Genomic DNA, 20,653 nt, shown 5'->3' with positions numbered 1-20,653 from the left:
GAGCCACTCAAAGGAATGGCTTGAATCCCAAGTTTCATGCACAAGTGCCTCATATTTTTCCACCTTAGCTTAGTTACACTTTGTATTCTACATTTGATCCCCTACTTTATTTGAAATTTTACAGCAAAGTAAGTTCAAAATGAGAAAGCGGGAGAAAAACCACCCCAGGTGCTCTAACGAAATGCTGAAAGAGTTGAACAAACCTGTCTGCTGGCCAGGCTGGGGCAGGGCCTGGCTCTGCTGCGTGCTGTAATGCACAGAGACAGGGCGGTACTGCTGGCTGGAGTGCGGGTACTGGCTGGGGGTACAGTAACACGGTGGCATCTGCAAAGGAACAACCAGAGGGTCACCACCTGCACGCAGCTTTAGAGAAGGTAGACATCTAAATACAAAAGCCATATAACAAGGATGCAAAATTTACTGAGAGGTGCAATGGATTTTAAATAGTTCAGCGATTCAAAAATCCCTTATTCTGCATAAATTTCCTCTATAACAGCCAATTTCTCTACTTCCCTTGTCAAAGCAACCATCTCCAGTTTCCACCAAGAGCCATTTGAGAGACAAGAAAACAATGCACAACATGAGTTTTACCAGCTGCAAGTGAAAAGGAAAATCTTTGTGATTGCTGCTCCTCAAGTGAACTGAAGCCATTCATTACAAAACACATGCCCAGAAAAGACCCCAACCCCGGAAGAGAAGCAGAGCTGCAGTTCCACAGGGAACCCCAGACCGTATAAAAAGGTCCCGAGCAGGAGAGCAGGGTCGGTAGGAGCCGCGGTACCTGTGGCACGGGCTGCTGCACAAATCCCTGCTGCGGGAGCACGGGCTGCCCCACGGGGTGCCCGGGGGGCGCTGCGGCGGGCGGGGCGCCGAGGATGTAGCCGGGCTGCTGCGGGGGCTGCAGCACCACGCCGGGCTGGAACAGCGCCGGCCCGGCCTCCGCGCCCTCGGCCGGGGGCTGCCGCGCCAGGCTCAGGTGGCTGAACTGCGACCCCAGGTTGTCTTGCTGCAGGAGTGGGAGAAACAGGAAAAACTACATTTGTAAATGCACGTTCAAGGAAAAAGAAAAAAAAAAACCTCAGTAAGTTTCAGACAGCACGTGTCACATTACTGGGCAGTAGCAACAGCAGCCAAACAACAACAGCAAAGAATACGGAACGCTAGCAAAGTATCTTCAGGGCTGACAGCAGGAGAGAACATCCACGTTCGGACTTCACTCTTTTCACTGCAAATACTTTGCCTTGTGGATTACATCTGCCTTATCTACTTATTGTGAGAATTCATTTGTCAAAAAGAAAGAACAGAATTTGTGACCCTAACATTTTCTGATTGGACTCCAAAACTTGAGTGAGAACATCTAATCCCAATTAAAATCACAGGATGCATTAGAATTGCTCAGGTAAAGTTTTGGTTTTAAGAGTTTAACATAATGAGGTTCTAATCCTGAGTTAAAAAGCACATTTCCTCTGAGTTATTTTCCTACAAGCAATGATTAATTATCTTTTCATCTGAAACCAAGTAACCACGGCAAGAAATGTGTTCCCGTGGTTACTCTCTCTGTGTTTTACTAACATCTGAAAGGATGCTACTGATCTCACTGAGCACTGCAGGAGTACTGTGCAATCTGGAACTTCTGTTACTGTAACCCCAAAATCCTTTTCTTAACAAGCAATTAGCATCAAATTAGCAACATCCTGGAAATTAGAAGTGATCACTGACTAGTACTGCTTTTTTTTTTTGCTAAACAGGAAGGTTTGGTTCATACTTCCAAAGTGGACTCTCCAAACATGCAGGAACATTAAAACTATTTCAAGATCACTTGGTCTTAGATCATCCTGAAGATAGGAATTAATCAAGAAAAAGTAAGTGCAAGCTCTGTCTTTTCCTGATTAGCTACCTTCACATTTTATGATGTTATGATTTTTTTAGTTTCCAGGCTAAAGATATTCTTAATTACTGCCAGAAATATGTATTTGCACCTAAAACTTAATTTAGTATACCTTTAGTATGTATTTAGTACACCTTAAAAAGTCTTATTTTCATTAGATAGTAATCTGACTTTGGTATTTCATTCCTTAATGGTGCCTATTAAATGCAACTATAATGCTTTTCTGCATTGGATTTTACATTCTGCCTTTCCAAATCCTGAGTTTGAAGAGGAGATAGTGCATGCGAGTTTATCTTAGCTCTAAATAAGCCTGAAGCATAAACCCAGGCCACACCACACTGATTTCTGTTACACTACCAGTGTAAGTAAAATCTGACCTGGCTGCTTTGTCCTGCAGTGACAGGTATGGTCCAAGCAGGATTCAGCCCTGGAACATGGCATTCCCAAGAAATGGAGAAAGCACTCTCCTGGTGCCAGCTACAGAGGTGTTACACTTGGATTACAATCCAACACCATCAATCCTTTTCATTATGTTCCAAAAATTACCATCAGTAGGAATAAATTTTTGAAACTGCCAGGGCACTTAGTACTGGAACCCATTTCCTGAATGTGAAATGCTTTGAAATTACTACAACCAGGAAGGAGTTTCCTTCGCTGTTTTAGACACCTATTCAAACTCTCAACTTCCAAAGGAATGACTCTATTGAATTTAGCTAAAGCTGTATTTATTATAAGACATTTCTGACTAATGTTGAAAATTAGCTATTGTACAACACTGTGGTGAGTTAACCTTGGCTGGCTCCTAAGTGCCCCCCAAGTCACTCCATCCTTAGCAATACAGGGGAAGAAAATATGATGAAAGGCTTATGGGTCAAGAAAACGACAGGAAATCATTCACCAATTACCAGGAAGATTAAATTTATTTACGCCAATTAATAACAGAGTAGGATAGTGAGAAATAAAAGCAAACCTAAACCCAGCTTCCCTCAACCCCACTGCTTCTTCCCAGATTCAACTTCACTCCCAAATCTTCTACCTCCTCCTCCAAGTATCACAAGGGATGGAGAATGGGGCTTGTGACTGGTTCCCAGTCATCTACTGCTTCTTCCTCCTCACTCTTCTGCTCCAGCATGGGCTCCTGTACATGGGACACCATTCTTCACAAACCTCTTCAGTGTGGGTTCTCCCCAAGGGCTGAAGTCCTACAAGAGTGGAGTGCCCTAGTGTGGGTCCTACCAGAAAACCTGCTCCTGAAGGCTCCAGCTTCCTCCAGAGCACCTGTGGGATGCTCCAACGACTGCAGGGTGGATATCTACTCCACCATGGTCCTTCATGGGCTTCAAGGGGAGAACCTGCTTCACAAGAACACCCTCCCCAGGCTGCAGGCTCTGCTCTGTACCTGCAGCACCTCCTTGCTTCCCTCCCTCTGGCCTGATATCTGCAGAGCTGTTTCTCCCTCCTGTCCCTCACACCCTTTTCCAAACACATTCAGAGGTGCCCCCAGAGTGAATGAGTGGCTCATTCAGTGCCGGGGCTGTGCAGTGTCAGCCCTGGAGGTGCCTGAAATGGGCTCTGTCCAACGTGGGGCAGCTCCCAGTGTCTTCTCCCAGAAGCCAGCCCTGCAGCTCTCTGCTCCAAAACCTTGCCACATAAACACAACACAAACATGCACTCAGTAGAGAACCAGAGCAGACTTTGACCTGGACTCTAGTTCAGATTCTCCCTTGGGTATCTCCTTTACTAAGCTTCAGTTTCACTTTGTGTGGCTTTTCTTCTTTTTTCCCTGTTTTTGATAGACTAAGATATTTTATTTCCAGTTTCTAGTTATTAAACAATAGATACTAGAGAAGTGAGAGTGTTCGAAGTTCTACCAAAGAGGCTACAGAAAGGTAACCAGAAAAAAATCAGAGCAGCTGATCCCTCAGAATGTATTAAGGTTCAGCAGAAGAGTGAACAGACAAGGAAACAATAAGAAACAATGGGAAGAGGTTAATCCAGAGACATAAAAAAGTAGTGACTGGCTAATGAAACAGCACTGAAAAGCTTCCTTTACAAAGGGAAAGGGAAATAATGTATCTCAAAATATAGAGCTATATAGATACAGCCTTAATTGCACACATTCCTGCTGAACATGGAATGTTCCCCTCTCGGGCACTCAGGTGCTGTGTCAGTGTGATTGAGAGCCAGTCACTACCCTGGAATCACAGCACCCCAAGAGGCAAGCAAAGGTCAGCAGGCAGCAGAGATGAGCTGTGCAGGGAGCAGAGAAGAGAAGGTGTAATACCACAGAGTATTGCTGTGCAGAGGAGGCTGGCAGGAGCGGGGGTGGGTACGACACTGCAGAGTACTGGACAGGCTGGGAGGAAGGCTGCAGAGCCCGCAGAGGCTGCAGAAACAACAGGGTTATGAACAAGGTTAACACCAGAGCGAGGGAAGTGAAAACAAGTCTTTTGGAACAGAGAAAAGCAACTGTGCTCCAGACGAGCAACTCGCTCCACTCTCAGAAGCAGAATGGATGCTTCTTTTTTTCTTAAGCTTAAAACTGCACAGAATGAAACCAGAACTCTGCATATCTCAGTCTCCCAGAAGACATCCATTGCTTTATTTGTTATACATTGTATTAGCTATGTCAGCAAATTGCTTCTACTGTTTAACATTTACTGTTACCTTCAGAGAGACTGAAAACTCCACATGCATTTTAAGCACAAGCTCTTTCAAAGCATGTAAAGGCAGAATGAATTTACTTCTAACCATGGATTCAAACATACTACTTTCATTTATTCAACAGTACTAAAATATATTCTCTAGATAGTTATCATTGCTCATAATATTTCAGGCAGGTTTAATTTCAGCATCCATTGAGAAGGCAATCAGAGGATTAGTACAGAATTTGTGAAGAAAAAGGCAAATATTACATACACACTTCTGTGAACTAGAAAGAGTACAAATGAGATCTTTTTCAAAACAGACCAGCTCTACTGTGGCATACCCAGCTATCGGAACAGGCTTAAACAGGGAAAACCAACAAACAAAGGTAAAAGGTTTAGGTGAAGTTCTATTAAACTTTCCGTAAAATTTAAGAACCATCTGAAAATACCACAGGAGACTACAGCCAATACCTTGGTGCCTGAAACAGCTGCTGTGGAGAGGGAGAACTCTCCCTTCTCCTGCCCATACATTTTGCTTTTCTTCTCCTTCTAAGGGCTGGGGCAGTCTTTAATCTGGCCTATTTGACTAAACTCTTGTGCACGACAAGGATAAAATACATCCTGTACTCATGTGTGTGATTCTGTGAGCAGAATAGGCTGAAGTTCACCTCATGAACTCATGAGATGTTCATGCTGTACCAGTCCCGAGCTACTCCTTCTGTGCCATGACTCCTGCTTGTGCTGTACAGCCCAGGAATTCATCTGGCTGAGAAACAACTCTAAGACAAGAAACCCAAGGTTCCAGCTGGATTAACTCTCTTCCCAGCTGCCAGCTATACTGCTGTTAATGCCTGGGTAACTCTACAGTGCAATGAGGGATGAAGGCAGAACCTCTCGTTCTTGGTAACTGAACATTTCCACACTAAAATTCCTCAGTATTTTTAAGAAAAGGCTGCCTACCATGCTCAGATACGAGCAGAGCTGATAGCTCTGAGGACTGGGAGGGAAAAAGGCCAGTTACCCTTCTGTGTGTGACTGTTCTTCCCATCCAGTGCAGAAGAACAAATAACCCCCGTGCCCCTGTTCCCAGATCTGAGTGAGAGCCCCGGTGTCCCCGAGCATGTGTTTGACAAGTGCACCTGTGAGAGGACGGGGCTTGCTCCGGGCTGGTGCTGGGCAGGGCTGGGCAGGGCAGGCTGAGGGGCAGCTCCAGGCACTTGGCTCCTAGCAGGCTGCTGAGGCAGGGGAGGGTTGTACACCACCGCAGTGCCGTCGGGATTGAGGAACGGCTGACCTGCCCGGGGACACAACAAACACAACCAGCTGCACCATCTCGGCTGGGAGAAAACAGACAAACAGACGTACGGCAGGCAAAATGAGGAAAAGAATGACACTGAAAAATAAGTGAGGTCATACTGCTTTATATGACAGATTCATGCCAAATGCCCACTACTGTAACAGCAACGACTACATGCAGCTAAACCCCAAAACATTTAAGCTAAACAAAGATACCCCAGTCTTTACGTAGTGAACACACATAAAAATTTCTTGTATCCTACTCATCTTGAAACTTGATTTTTAATCAAGCAGATTGAATATGACAGGAGTAATAAAGGAAAACTGTACTAAAATACGGTTTTAAGGATCTTTTAAAAATTAATCTCCCTTTAATCGATTTGAAAACCAATCAGAACACAGGAGAGCTTAAAGGCAAACATTTTTTGAAAACTATATAAAGCAATAGGTGCCCTGGTATTCCCATGACTGCAAATGAGATTAATGATAAAGAACTCTTTTCCCCTATTTTTAGATGAATTGGCTTTTAGCTTTCAAAATAAATAACATAGAATTATTCTCCTATTTACTAATTTGCAATCTCAATATTACAGCAGGGGACCAATGAAAAGGAATTGAAAAATAAACTCCCTAGAAGTAAATGATAAAAAAACCTCAGTAATTTCTTTTTGTGCCTGTGTTGGAGAAAACCAAGACAAATCGAAGGCAAGGTCCCGGCCAGCAAGGACCTGTGCCTACCTGCTCAGAGTCCTGCACTGGCTTATTCTGATCCTGAAAGGGCCCAACACTGATGGAAACTTTTCTCTCCTCTGATTTAAAGATATTCTTGTCCTTTCTAGAAAGGTTTAAACTGAGCCTAAAGCCTTTGCACCCTTTCAAAGCAGACATTAGCCTGTTCTTCCAGACTTCTTAGTTCCTTCATACTTTAATGCAACTGCCCAACACAGAGTGCAAGAGATACTGAAAAAAGGACCAGGAATTCATGGCAGACACAGAGGGAGCACGAACAAACTTGCAAAAATAAGCTACAGCAGCTAGACTGCAGCTCATCAGGTGATACTCAACTGAGCTTAACAGATTTCTCTTTACCACAAGAATTGGGTATGTTCCTATCAATAGGGACTCAGATTTTCTTATTTCCTTCTACCACTTCCTGCTTATCACCAGAGCTTCACTTCTTTCTTGGAGTGGCTGGGTAAGAACTGTCCCTTCCTAATTCCCAAGGCACAGAATCCTCTGTCAGAAACTCTGAGGAACCAATCTCCACTTTGGCTGCCATTGGAACAATAAAGCCAGAGGAACAATTACAGAATACCATGATTTGAGTACGCCAGAAACTGAAGTTTATCTTCACCCAAATGTTCCCTGTTCTCAAAGTGTTCTTTGTCTTCGATAAGAAGCTCATTAGACATTAATATAATTATGAAAGACTACTAATGAACTTAGCTCTAAGATGACAAATACATTCTCCTCCAAATCCAATGGCTATCTGTGAAAATTAGGTCCTACAGCAACTCATTTGTAACCAAATTTTTAGCAATTGATTCATATTAAGGAAAAAGAGAAATCTATTTCAATGTTTTACCTTCTAGTTAAAAAATTATTTACTACATGATCATTTTAACAACCCCAGTGAGAAACATTTTGCTTCAAATATCATGTGCAGTCATATTCAAATATAACCAAGTTGATCTATAGAACGATATTTATATCCTGAAGAATTTTCTTGTCTACAATGAAAACAAATCAGTATACTAAAATAAAAATACATAATTTTAATCTAAAATTTTGATCTTTCACATAAAAGGTAAATTAAAATTTTCAGTATTTCCTAATTTCTATGAGAAGTAAAACCTTGCCCAGAGAATGCAAACTCATTTTTTAATCCACACAAGTTATTACAGATCTCTTTGCACCTACAGTATGAAGTATCAATTACCTACTACTTACTAAAATATATCAGTATTGGCCAATTCTACCAATGCTGATTTAATCCTGTTTTAAAGTGACAAGTGCTATTTAGAAGTAGCATTTCATCCTGTGCTTCTTTCTTTCACTTGTAATAACTCAGCCTTGAGCTTAGAGATGTGATCATGTTGCATCAAAAACAGAAGAAGGATGGTAAATTCTTTCAAGTCAATAAATCCTTTCTCAGGCTCTCTCTCTCACTGAAACTGTTCTACAGTAGCACTGGAAAAGACATTTTTGTCTCCTGAAAAAAGCTGAAACAATTAAGTTATTCTGTGTTCTGGGTAGTAAATCATATGATTTTCATATTTTGTGCAAGTCACTTATTAGAATTTTACATGTAAGTTAAAACTCTTCTAGAGAAAATCACGTGAGTTTACTCATTCCTTTGATCCTCCAGTCATGCTTCCTTGTTTATTTAAGTGCACTGAACGAACACAACCACATGAAAAAATAAAGAGAAAAATACAGGACAAAGGACAATACTGACACCAAGTCCCAGGCAAACACTCGTGCATTTTTTACCAAGTTCCCCAGTGTAACAGAGACAGTCCCAAGCATGTACCAACCTGTTTGTGGGTTGACCAGCACACTGCCAGGCGGGATGCCCGCTGCTTCCAAGGGAAGCAGAAAGAAGCTACTGCCAGCAGCAGGTGCCACTTGCCCGCTCATGCCACCATCAAAGGAAAGAGAGTTACTAGAGCTGACAGTTGGATACACGGCAGGCGTGCCAGGAGAGGGCTGGCTTAGAGCTGGCACTGGAAGAGGCTGCTGGCTGTGAGAGAGAGAACCAGTGGAGGACCCTACACTACTAGAAGACTCTGAACCTAGGAAAGGAGTAATGAGAAATTGGTTTTACCTGGAGACAGTGACATCATGCTCACTTCAAAATATACACTTGTAAGCGCTCACCCTGAACGCTCAGCATCAAGCACGTTATTCAACAGCAGCCTTGTCAATGGACTCCCCCTCCATCTCCCCTGGAATGCCACTACAAGGCCCCTTCTGTGAACCAAGGGTCAGTTCAGCACTGCTTTGCACTGCAAAGTGAAGCTTTCATATCTAGCTCTGGTTTTCTGGTCAGAAAATGCATGTCTGTACCTCCAGAATTCATGGAAGTGATTGGTCATTACTCCAAAATGGTGGCTTGGGTGCACTGAGGCTGTGAATTCCCAGCCCCAGCTCCTGCAGCTGTGCAGGGAATGCAGCTGCAGGGCCCCGACGTCCCTGTGGATTCACCAGTTAAAGCCTCATGCCCTGCACACACAGCCTGCATGCAAGCAAAGACAAGTTTCTTTCCGCTGCTGGAGGTCAGATCTTCTCTGATTCACCTGCTGGACAATTTGCACTACACTAAAACCCTCGACACTATTTGTTTCCTCCTCTGACAATCTGCAGGCAGAATTCGAGAATACAGCAAGAAAAAAAGAGGGTAATATGGTAGCTTTAGCCTGGCTTTATGCAACAATCCAAATGTCAAATGAAGTATGAAATAGCCAAGTGAAATCAGTAATCATTTTACAGATATGAATGACTATAAACATTGCAAGGCAGTGGAGAACCAGACCCTGAGCCTCCTGAAAGCCAAGGCATGCAGCTAAAAGAAACATTGCAAAAGTCCAGTATGGAGAGGTCTGTGGAACTGCTGTTTCCAAGTCACTCTACACCTGGAGCTTTAAGTGCACAGTTTAGCAAAGACTTAAAAAGAAGCGTGTGATACTTGCAGTACTTGGAAACAGAATATAGTTTAAATTTACAAACTCCTCATTAGCAGCCTCTATACAATCTAGAAGAAAAAGCACTCTGATGGAATTTATGTATTGCTTGACGTTATTTTGCAGTCCTCCATAAAAGTTGCTAATTGTAACCCTTCTACTTGTGCTTAGGATGAGAGCATAGCTTGAAGCACTGGCCTTTTTATTGGTGAATGAAATGAAATCAAAGCTATCAATTGTAGACTGGGTGAGACAGCACATCCCAGCTCTATAAAACCATCACTGCCTGAGCAGAGTTACTTGGATTAGTTTCCAACTGTGTCCACTTCTAGATTATGCAGAGGAGTGAGGCTGAAGCCATCGTAACCAGAGCCAGCTACAGCCCTGAACAATGTGAACAAACTCAAGCTCAACATGTGCCAAATCACCACAGCCTGGAACCGTATGAAGCAACAACCATCAAGGTGGGCATTCCAAACCTGGAATGTCCAAACATTCAGAATGCCAAAATAATGTTTCCAGCAAAAATGTTAAGAATCCATTTACGTTCTTGAAATTTAGCCAACAAAGATTTTCAAGATTTTTATTGTGAAGCTGCAGTTTCTTTTCAAGCTGTGTCAAACAGCATCACTACACTGCTAAATGGAATAACTCTGAATGATGGCACAATTCTACAGCAGAAGTACCTCAAAATGTTTTGGGGTTTTTTTTATACAAGTATACAATGGATAAACAGAATTTGTTACTGTTTTACTGCATTAAGATATAGCAGTGTGGCCATTTACCTAAAAGGTAGTGGTCATCTAAGGAAAAGCAAAAAATCTGAAAATAGATCCTAATTAGAAACCAGCTTTAGAAATAAGATCAAAGCCAATATTAATAAGGCAAGCAATTATATTCTGCCTTTTTACAGTTCTACTTCAAATTCTGAAGCTGCCCAGCAGTAACCCACCCATGTATTACAAGCCTCAGAATTCTCCATGGATTAGCAACTGGATCAACTTATGTTGGCATTTGAAATACAAATATTTACTAAATTTCATTTTTGACCCACAGAAGATTCATTCCCGTATTTTCTGAGATTTTGTTTTCACATGAATTACAAGTTAACACCCTTTGAAACCCTGACTCTTAGGAGTATTTTTTCCCCAACATTTTTGAATCTTCAAATGAAACAGTACACTTTGTTTCACTGATCTCATTTCTCAGCATCTAAAAATTGAGTAAGAATTTTAGCCATATCCACTTTAATGTAACAAAAGAAAGAGAACACAATAAAAATAACTACCAATTCATAGGCTTTAATGCTGTTGTATCTGAGCTAGAAGGATAGCAGTGCACAGTTTCCTAAGACCATGCGATGCAGTTTTGCCCCACTAGAACTGAAGAGTGGAACTCCAAGTATTTTATACAAAAATATTTCTGATTAAAAAAATGCATGAGATGAAAGGCACTGAACTTCAAGCCGTCTACAATGCACTTGAAAAATTCTCCTTCCAAAGCCAGAAGCGCTCACCCCATTTGTAGGGCCGGGTCTGTAGATGTTCTGTGCGTGCAGAGGGAATGGGATGCACGGAATGACCCCAAACACCAGCCATGGCCACCCAGCTGAGCCCCCAGAGCCTGTACCTGTCTTGGACAGCCTGCCCGTGCTCTTGCTGCTGCCCGAGCTGTCCCCACGGCTCAGCAGGGAGATGCCACTGAAGCTGCTGGCCTTGGTGACGGCGGGCCTGAGGTTGCGCAGGGAGCTGTCGGAGTCGGTGCTGCTCCAGGGCCGCGGCTCGCAGCTCCGCAGCTCCGTCTCCGTGCTGCTCTGGTGGCTGTTGGCCGAGCGCCCCGACGCCTCCTTATTGATCCTGCAAGTTACAAACTCAACTTTTAGCACAAGCAGAGCTTGCAAAGTAAGGGAAAAGAAACAAAGAAACAAACAAAAAAAAAGTAAACAAAAAAAAAAAACAAGAAAGAAAAGATAAATGCATGCAGAAGAAGACTTGGGGGTTTGTTTTTTTAAAAGAAAGCATCAAATACCTAAGTATCTGTCGTCTTTGTTGTGTACTATTAGTTTCTTCCTCCTGGATTCTGTTGACATTTTAATAAGATAGCTTAATATTTATTAAGAAAATAGGAAGACAAAACAGAATTAAACAGCAAATTCTCTTACCTTTTATCAGTGAAATAATTCTCTTGGGAACACAGGGACTGAGGGGCAAAGAAGTGCAGAAATTAATATGAATGGCATCTAGAACCCCAACTACAAAACACATAGCAATCTGGAGTCTTCTGCATTATATACAGACTCCTACAGCACCCTCTTTCTATTAAGCTGCCTGAAAGACTTTACCTGTTGGTGAATAATTTCCATGAAGAAACAAGACAATATAAAAAGGCCCACGAGCAGAAAATCAAAGTCAGCATGAGGGTAGTTACAATGCTGCTCAGCTGGTTTCTATCAGACTTTTTCTGAAGTTACAGTTCTTCCCTTGGGCTTTTGGTGCCTTCTGTCACTTACAGCTGGTGTGCGATTCCCAGGGCTGTCACAGCACCTGAGCTGCCTTGTCTCCTGCTGGGAAGGCTGGAGGGGGAGAGGCCACTGCTGCTGCAGTAACTGCTCAGTGCCCTGGGTACCAGCCTGGGTATGCTACAGAGCACACAGAACAGAACCAAAAAGGCTGCTCCTTACTCAAAGTATGTTGTCCTTGACTGTGACTCCCAACATATGGCACAAAGCTTCTAAGGGTGTAATACATGGTGAATTAAGATGCAAAAGGAAAATGTAATTTTATATCCAAAATACATTCTTCTTGTTTGTAACTAAGGTGAACAAAAAAAATAAATTAGCCTCTCAAGAGCTCATTACTCTCTTCAGAATTTGGTTTTGGATGTGCAAGAGTTATAGATAAATGTCAGAAGTGGATTATTAAAAGTAACACATATTTTAAAGACATATTTGCTTTGCTTTACTCAATGTAATCACTACTTGTAATTGAATTGTAGCCTGTGATGTTGTCCTGCAGGGTTATCTCCAGACAGGAGATCAGACTGTGAGATTCCTGACAGGCATTTCACATATGGAATCTCAAATCATTTTACTGTGAACACTCATAATGTGGTTGCTATAGATACAAGCAAGAAAAGAGGGGTTTTTGGTTTTTAATTTGCTTGGGGTCTTTTCTTCTTTTAATTATTGCTCTGAGCAACTGAAATGATTGCAGTACCAAAACTCTGTAACTTAAATTGCAGTGAGGGGTGAAACAATGCAAAGGGGGGAAATGCACTGCACTCAGTAATGCTAGAGAACACTCCTCGATAATTCTTGGGTTGTTTGAGTTTCACACTGTAGCAATAAGGGAAAGCAGAGGATTTCTCAGTAACTGCAATATCATTTATAACTCAGGCCACACTCTCTTATCTGCTCAGTGTCATTCAGAAACAGAGTTTCCTGGAAAGCCACCTGTGCATGTCTGTGTGTGAAGGGTTCAGAGAAAACAGTGCCAGACCGGTTTTGATACATACATCTTGTGCAAATATCCTTTCTCTAGCTCTCTGATATTCTTCTTCACGTTCTTCTATGGATTTACTTCTTCTGTCATCTTTTAATCGTATTCTTATCTAAATTAAGTGGTACAGTGTCAATTTTCACAGGAAAACAATAAGAATGCACAAACACAGCAAGTGGAAGGAATAAGCCATGTGTGCTTTACCTGGTTGTCATCTTTGTCTAAACTAGAGTTATCTCTCTTAAGGATGTACCGCTTCTGGAAGTCATCGCTCTTCTCATCCTTGATATGCTCACAAAACTTTTGGTCAGGTCTGAGAAAAGTTGTTACAAAGAAAACATTTATGGTTTTGTAAACGTGCTGTATACACAGTGGAACAAACTGAAATATATTCAAGAGTCATTTAAAATATACTTAAACATCTAACTGAAATAATAGATTTTGGCTGTCGGGGCAATGGAAAAGATGAGGTGCACCCCTGACAAGTCCTGTCCTGAGGCATAACAAACCTGCGTTTAAAAACCTCTTCCTCCTTCAAAGCTTCTGCTGCGACTCCCAATTAAGGTGGGAAGCAAACCACATGCCCTTGGGGAATCAGGAGTGCTTTTGAATCCCAACTGGTGCCATGCAATGGATATTGGGCATGCATGGAAGTGAAGACAGGTGTTTGCCGCTAGGGCCGTAATACCTCAGAGTTCATTTCAAGGGAAAACAGAAGAAAGAAGGTAGAGGAGAAAGCACTGAAACTTAGAAACTTCTAAAACAAAATTAACTAGAAATGATTAAGAGAAGAACAGTATAATGCAGGCAAGCAAGAGCTTCACACAGTCATATGGAGAGAGTGAAGCAACAGATTATAAATATTGCTTTGGTATTTGATCTACTTTGTGAAAGAAAAAGTGGTATTTTGCAAATCCTCGTTATTAAAGAGAGACACCGAGTACCTGAAAGACAAAACTACTGCTATGGTAAGAGAAGAGCTCAGACAATCAGGAAATATTTATCTAATAGAGGACAGAATAAATGTATGCTCTTCTCTATTCCTGTTATTTATTGTTACCTAGGACTTCTGGACGGAGTGAGGGGAGCTTTTTCTACGAAACAGCCAGCCCTGCCTACGGGGTACTGGATGCCCAAACATAATTAGCAGGCATTTCAGAGAACCTTTAGACTGTCTTACCTCTTTCTTTTAAAGGTCTCTGAATTTACTGCCCTGCAATCACCAACTCCCACTCCACTGAGACGTGCCAGTGTGCACTGGGTGGTTGATGTCAGTAACATCCCTGCTCGGCGAGGGAGCCGCGAACCTGCCTATGAGGAAAAGGTAAGTTTGGCTTTATTCCACATGGAGCAGATCTCCAAGGTTTTCTTTCTAAATTCTTATTTTATATCCAAAACGATTTAAAATAAGAATATTAAAAACATCAAGAATCTTTATGTCTGCAGGTTAGATGAAATGCCTGCTAATTAGTAACTACACCTACAGGGGCTTCCAGAGGCCACAAGCTATTTAAATATGGTCTAATTTTTTTTTTTTAAAGCATAAAAATGAAATAATATTTTATTAGTTCTTATTCCACAGCTGAAATGCTAGACTGAAGCTTCAGCCTAGAGATGCTGGTAGATACAAAGGCAACAGATTTGAAATGTTTGGCTTTCTAGGTCAATTTAGATATAGATTGTACAGCCAAAGCAAAAACACATACATAAATAATACAAGTATTCAACATATATTTAGGCTCTATATATATTTCTAAAACTTTGGAGGAGAGACTATTTACTTAAGTGAAATTTCAGTGTGGCATATCATTTCAGTCCTACTGACTCTAAAATAGGGTGGATAATTAGATTTTTTTCTCCCAAAGTTATGAAGAGTGTACCTAGAGACTGAGATTAGGATGCAGGTGCTGCAAACTCCTGTTTTCCTGTTCAAGACCAACAAAAAAAAAAAAAACAACAGTGCCAGGCAAATGCTCTAAGTTAAAACTAGAAACTAGGTGACATAAATATGTCAACACATTAGACCTTTGTCTTTTTGAGAGAGAATGAGGAGACAGAGCAAGTGCAGAGGACGGAGAGAACAGCTGGGTCCCTTGAATGAAAACCTCAATTCCGCACAGGTTCCAGAGTTGCTGAGGCCCCAGTGCTACCTTCTCTGCCATATGGATTTTCCTGGGGGTTTCTCCAAGAACTCCCCAACCCTCACAGTAAAGCAGCACGCCATGGCTTGGTAACCTGGTTGACATTTCCACTGATGTCTGTTTTCCCTGCTATGTTTATTTGTATGGCCATGAGAGATCTGTTAGCAACATTATTCCATCAGAAGAACTTCACCAGCTGAATTTTCCCAGGAGAATTTTACAACACAAAAGCTGAAGTTGTGCAAGTCCCCTCCCTTCACCAAATCAGAAATGACCCCATTCTAAGGTAAGAGCTGGCTCAGCTATCCAAAAGAAACAAAGAATGCACTTTGTACACTTTACTGGTGTAAATCTTTGAACAAATAAACAGTTGCTATAAAGTCATAATTCACAGAAACAAAGTTAGCAATGCATCTCTGCCAGAAAAGCAACAGAAATTCTTAACTTCGAGAGAACATCATTCTTTCCCCAAAAGAATTCAAACATGAAACAGATTACATTATTACACAGCAAGAACATGAACAGTAAAAGAGCTCTCAACTAACTGTCCTTGATGCCTGCTCCCAGTGAGGAGACAGACCTCACCTGCTACAGCATCACTGCCTCACAGATCCCAGGCGTTAGAGCTACGCATCAAAAGGGTTTTTCAAGGCTTTGACACTTACATTCTTGTACTGCTAGTTTTATTTACTATGACTGACTTCCCACTCTGGTCCACGTTGTGCTCTAATCCAAAGTAAGCAGCTACCCTGTGCAACAGCATTCTATGGTAAGATGTCATTGGGGGAAACTTTTTTCTTGGTACTCTGGAAGAAAGGAATAGTAGCTTTATTAAATAAACAGGAACACTCTTGAATTCTTTTTTCCTATGAGAGTACAGTACTTACTCATTATTACCAATGAAATCTAAAATTTCCTGTTCTAATTTCAGCAGCATCATTCTGTCCCTGAAAATAAAAACACAGCAACTCACATATGAGACACTCCAATAACTGCAGTTGTATTCATCTTAAGAATACACAGATCAGAGCTGTGATCAAGGGATGACAGCAGACTGGAAGTAGGACCAGCAGGTGTCAAATGCAGAGTTTTTAGGACAAAGTATTCTCTTTTTGCTATTTTGTACTGAACCTGCCTAGTGAAACGTGCTGTTCTGCTCTCAGATATCAGAGTACACAGATCCTCCAACAAGTCCCTACCCAGGAGGCTCAGCAGGAAGTGCAGTCATGGAGGAGACAGGCTCTAGGAGGAAAAGCAGCGATGAGGTTGTTCCCTGTTGGTTGGTGAGGGCAGGAGATGTGCAGAGGCCTCAGCTGGCCCTTGGATTGTGCAGCACATCAGGGGATCACTGAGAAAGTGACGGGGCACATCACCAACAACCAAGGGCTTAAAGCTGGCACATGTGGCGCTGTGCTGACATCTCAGAAATACAAAAACCCTAAAACTCACGGTGGTAGAAAGCAACACTGTTCTTGAAATTGCTTGCACTGGTTCTAATAAACTATTAGGATGTAATGAAATCCAGTGATGCACAGTTCATAATCTGTGCACATCGTGTAATTAAGCTTCCCAGTCACTGTGCATAGAAACCCATGGAGATTCTTCACCTACATTTCCTTATTTCCACTGGGATGCTTCATGGGTTCAGACAGGAATCACCTAAGGGTCTCACAGATATCTGTGCGTTCTAATTTTACTCTACAGGACTACGGCTTTGGCCATTTAATGGCTCATGTCATGTTTTTTTCTGAATAAAATGGAATCCAAATAAATTATCACATTGGAAGTCCTGCCTATAAAATGAATGAGTAACAAATAGCAGTGAAACAGCTTTTGTGGCCGAGCACAACTGCACTAAGTTCATTTCCCGCATTGTACTACAGCCACAAAGGCCCAGTGAGGGAAAGAACAAACAAGACAGGGACAGACTGCAAACCTCAGAGCAACAGAACCAGGTCAGCTCTGCTGCTAACAAATGATGGACTTGGATTAGGTCAGGTTTGGTTTCTGATGTGCAGAATGAAAATCTCTAACTACAGTTATATGGTACAGCTTAAAAAAATGCCATTTTTCTATAAATTCAGTGCAAGACAGATTAAAGTCAGAGAAGGCAGTCTGGTCTCTAACAAGCAGGTGCTAAGACAGTACAAGGTTTAGAGACAACGTACTGAAGCCCATTCAGGGAGAGAATTGCACATAGACTGAACACAAAATTTGCATATTAAGCATTAAAAGCATTTAAACCACTTCAGCGTCCTGAACCTCTGCTCAAAAGGCAAACCAATTACAGTGGTGTTTTAGACAGTCTGTGCAACAGAATCTCACCCTGAATAACTGATATGGAAGGTTAGACATTTAAGAGGGGAAAAAAATAAAACCACAAACAAAAAAAAAACACCGGGTAGTGTGACACCTCAGGCAACAAGAAGAAGGAAAAACATGAAGTTGACATTATTGATTCTTACCTGGGATTGTTTTTTAATGTATTTACTAAAAATTCATGAAGATCTATACCAGTGGAATCTGTATACTCCTGGCTGGAATCTAAGGGTAAGGGAGAAAAGAGCAAAATTACACTCTAAGAAGAAGAAGCTGTTTTCCAGTTATTGCTGAACATACTACATATGGATCGATACAATAGAACCATTAAGTAGATTATTGCCAAAATTAAATGCTTCCAGTTTCCAGGAAAAAGGCCCAAAGTCAAAAACAAAACAGAAAACCCAGCACGCACTATCCCCTAATTCAAGGGTAATACAGAAGCCGAATTCTCAGTAACGCCACTATTAACAACTGGCTGTATGTTGTGAAGCAGGTATCACCTCGAGGGACCTGATCTCCATCAGCCTGCCACATTCTCTCACTACCCCACGCTGCAGTGTGTGTACACATCTGCGGAGCAGCAGCAGCCCATCTACCCAACTACTGGATGCTGCCCAAAGAAATTCTGTAATTCAGAATGTAACAGTTTAACCATCTCAAGGTGGGGCTTTGTATTACTAAAAATCCTTGTTCTGTTGGGTTTTGTTGGCACAACATCATGTTTAGATGTCTTCAAAAAGAAGTCTCAACCTTCTCCCTCCTTTCTGGTTTCAGTGAAAGGAAGTATTCAGTTATATACTATCCCCTAAAATCTGTCCCTGAAAGGAATGATTCAATCCCAAATCTTCCCTTACATGAACACCTTCAGGTTCTAGGTACTTGGATTCAAACCAACAGGTGTTGGAACAGTATTTTTGGAACTAGATGTCTTCCAGGAATTACTTATGTGTTAACCTAGTCTCAATTTAGTTAGGCACAACTCAAACTTATGCCCAGGTCCCAGCTCTTCCAGCTGCCCAGAGATTTTAAGTGAAACCCAGCAAGTCTGAGCACTTAGAGTTTGGAATTACTTTTGACTCTGAAGAGGAGAAGGCAAAAAAAGGTACCCCTGGTAAAAACGTCAAGATTCAATAATTATTTACTTCAATTTTTCTAATTTGCAAGTGAGCAATGATTTAGTTGTAATTACTAGAACTGATGCTAAAATTCCATAATTTTCTATTTTGGCACATCCTATAATGGGAAGTAATTAACCTTTGGAGGAGAGAGCGGTTGAATTCAGAACTCTTCCTCAAAAGCATTCTGTCACTTTGCTCTCAACCCGCCATCATGACCTGTTGGCTATTCGGGGGTGGTGTTTAAGGCATCATTTCAAAGACTGAGATTTATAAATGCTGGTTAAGTTCTCCATCCCAGTGCTTTTTGTTTCACTAATACCTGGCTGGCAGGTGGGACAGGCTGCACTGACATTCCACACGAGGAACGCCGTATGGAATTGCAGGACATGAGCTGGACAAGTGCCACTTGTCTCTAAAAAGAACTCCAGCTCTAAAGGTATTTCCTATACTCTGTCTGAACTAAGATATCTAGGTAAACACTCTGGATATTGAAAGCAAGAGCTGTAAAATGATTTGCCACCTTAAATGCATAAAGTCTTCTACCTGTAGGAGGCATTAGGCAGCATGGACAAAAACTGCTTTACGTCACTGATTTCACAGTTCTCTTTCAGACTAAAACACAAGATTTTCAGCACATGGACCATAACTTCAACCCAGAATGCAGGAATACTTAAGTGAAAACATAATCCTTGTCTTTTTTATTTATGTAATTCTATCCTTATTCCAAAACTTTACCAAAAAAATTCTAGATACTATCAAAAGTAAAAAATAAACAAAGGAGAACACTGACGCCTGTTGAATGAGCATCAGAAAAAGTACAAAGGCAGCTGTGCCATTTTTTCTTCAGTTTCACAAGTCCTGTAACAACAAAGCCCAGGAACAAGACAGGAGCTGCCACTGACTCATAAAGTCAGCTGAAAGAACACTTGGACACAACTGAGACAACACAGCTGCTTTTTTATGCTGCTCTGCACAGGAGAGAAAGGAAAAGCATTTGCTGGAGTGTTTGATGAAGTCTCTAAAGCTCTCTTTCCTTGAGGACTAATTCCTTCTCCAGCTCAAAGGTGTCTGATCCATTTGCTTCATTTGCAAAAAAAATTCAACAATGTTTACGCAATGAAGACCTGGAAGCCAAACTGTATTTTCATTTGTTCTTTATCTATACAGTATATTGAAAAGCACAAGGAGAGACAGCAAACCTCTTGACAACATTTTTCTGGACAGTTTATCACTGGATTTTTCCTTTTCTGATTCATCTTTTGCAGGTTTTTCTTCTTTTTCAAAAGACTGTGACAACTGGATCTGAATTTTCTCCTGTCAAAAAGTAAAAACCAGTCACCACAGAAACTATTTCAGGCAATACCTGCAGGAGAACTGTTCTGTACTATATTGCCTGCAAAATAATTAAGCAACAACCAAAAAAAATTGTTTACATATTACGATGCCACATGTGTTCCATGTGACCACACAACAAAATTATTTATCAGAAAATCAGAAAATACAGAGAAGGCATAGAAAGGACCACAGACATCTTAGAATTTACACACGCTTCCAGGTGCTGAATGCTATTGCACAATGAATTCAAAGTATCTTACTCCATCCACGTAAGAAAATATTCCAGTTTTTCAGGTGTATAAATTTTATACTGTCTATATTTTTAAGTCACATCTCATCCACAATACTTTTTTCCCCTCCCCATTCTTCACAGTTCTTTATTGTAAAAGCTTCTTTCAAATTTTGATTTGGTTCATACCAAGAAAGAACAAAACAAAACAAAAATTTCTAGGACAGACCAGCATTTCCAGATCCACAAAAAAGGGGAAATATTTACTGTACAATATATCAAGGTAAAGTTTGCAGACCTGTCATCAAGGCTTAGTTTCATAACTTCCTGTGTATTTTGAGAGAGTAGCTTTGTGTGCAATCACCTCAAAATCTGTGGTTTTATACCAGTGGGTGAACTATTATAAAACCTGTTTCTCAAATACAGCAAAAAGTTTCCCTCTGAAATTAGTGACATAATGGTTCCCTAAACACCCTGAGCAGTGCAAGACTGCAGT

General features: G+C 41.3%; 1 protein-coding gene across 10 annotated transcripts in view; it reads right to left on the bottom strand.

Annotated features, from left to right (window-relative positions):
- The window catches only part of R3HDM1 (R3H domain containing 1), a 51,835-nt gene that overhangs the window by 17,925 nt on the left and 13,257 nt on the right, over positions 1-20,653 (bottom strand). For 3 of the 10 annotated variants that reach the window (XM_066190371.1, XM_066190376.1, XM_066190375.1), the window contains 14 exons: positions 19,793-19,907; positions 17,619-17,697; positions 16,041-16,100; positions 15,819-15,959; positions 13,217-13,325; positions 13,029-13,124; positions 11,677-11,714; positions 11,544-11,594; positions 11,145-11,371; positions 8,370-8,627; positions 5,676-5,830; positions 4,173-4,274; positions 782-1,006; positions 204-324 (listed from right to left, as the gene is read on the bottom strand). In XM_066190371.1, the coding sequence (XP_066046468.1) occupies positions 204-324; positions 782-1,006; positions 4,173-4,274; positions 5,676-5,830; positions 8,370-8,627; positions 11,145-11,371; positions 11,544-11,594; positions 11,677-11,714; positions 13,029-13,124; positions 13,217-13,325; positions 15,819-15,959; positions 16,041-16,100; positions 17,619-17,697; positions 19,793-19,907 (1,777 nt within the window). Of the gene's footprint in view, positions 1-203; positions 325-781; positions 1,007-4,172; positions 4,275-5,675; positions 5,831-8,369; positions 8,628-11,144; positions 11,372-11,543; positions 11,595-11,676; positions 11,715-13,028; positions 13,125-13,216; positions 13,326-14,192; positions 14,318-15,818; positions 15,960-16,040; positions 16,101-17,618; positions 17,698-19,792; positions 19,908-20,653 lie in introns of those variants that run through there. The other 7 variants (XM_066190374.1, XM_066190378.1, XM_066190377.1 and 4 more) reach the window with 6 other exon arrangements.

Source organism: Chamaea fasciata, unplaced genomic scaffold (genome assembly GCF_029207755.1).
Source record: "Chamaea fasciata isolate MVZ Bird 193981 ecotype frontalis unplaced genomic scaffold, bChaFas1.0.hap1 SCAF_8, whole genome shotgun sequence".
NCBI classification, from domain to species: domain Eukaryota; kingdom Metazoa; phylum Chordata; class Aves; order Passeriformes; family Sylviidae; genus Chamaea; species Chamaea fasciata.
Note: the sequence above shows the minus strand (reverse complement) of the source record. Positions and strands in the feature narration are given on the sequence as shown.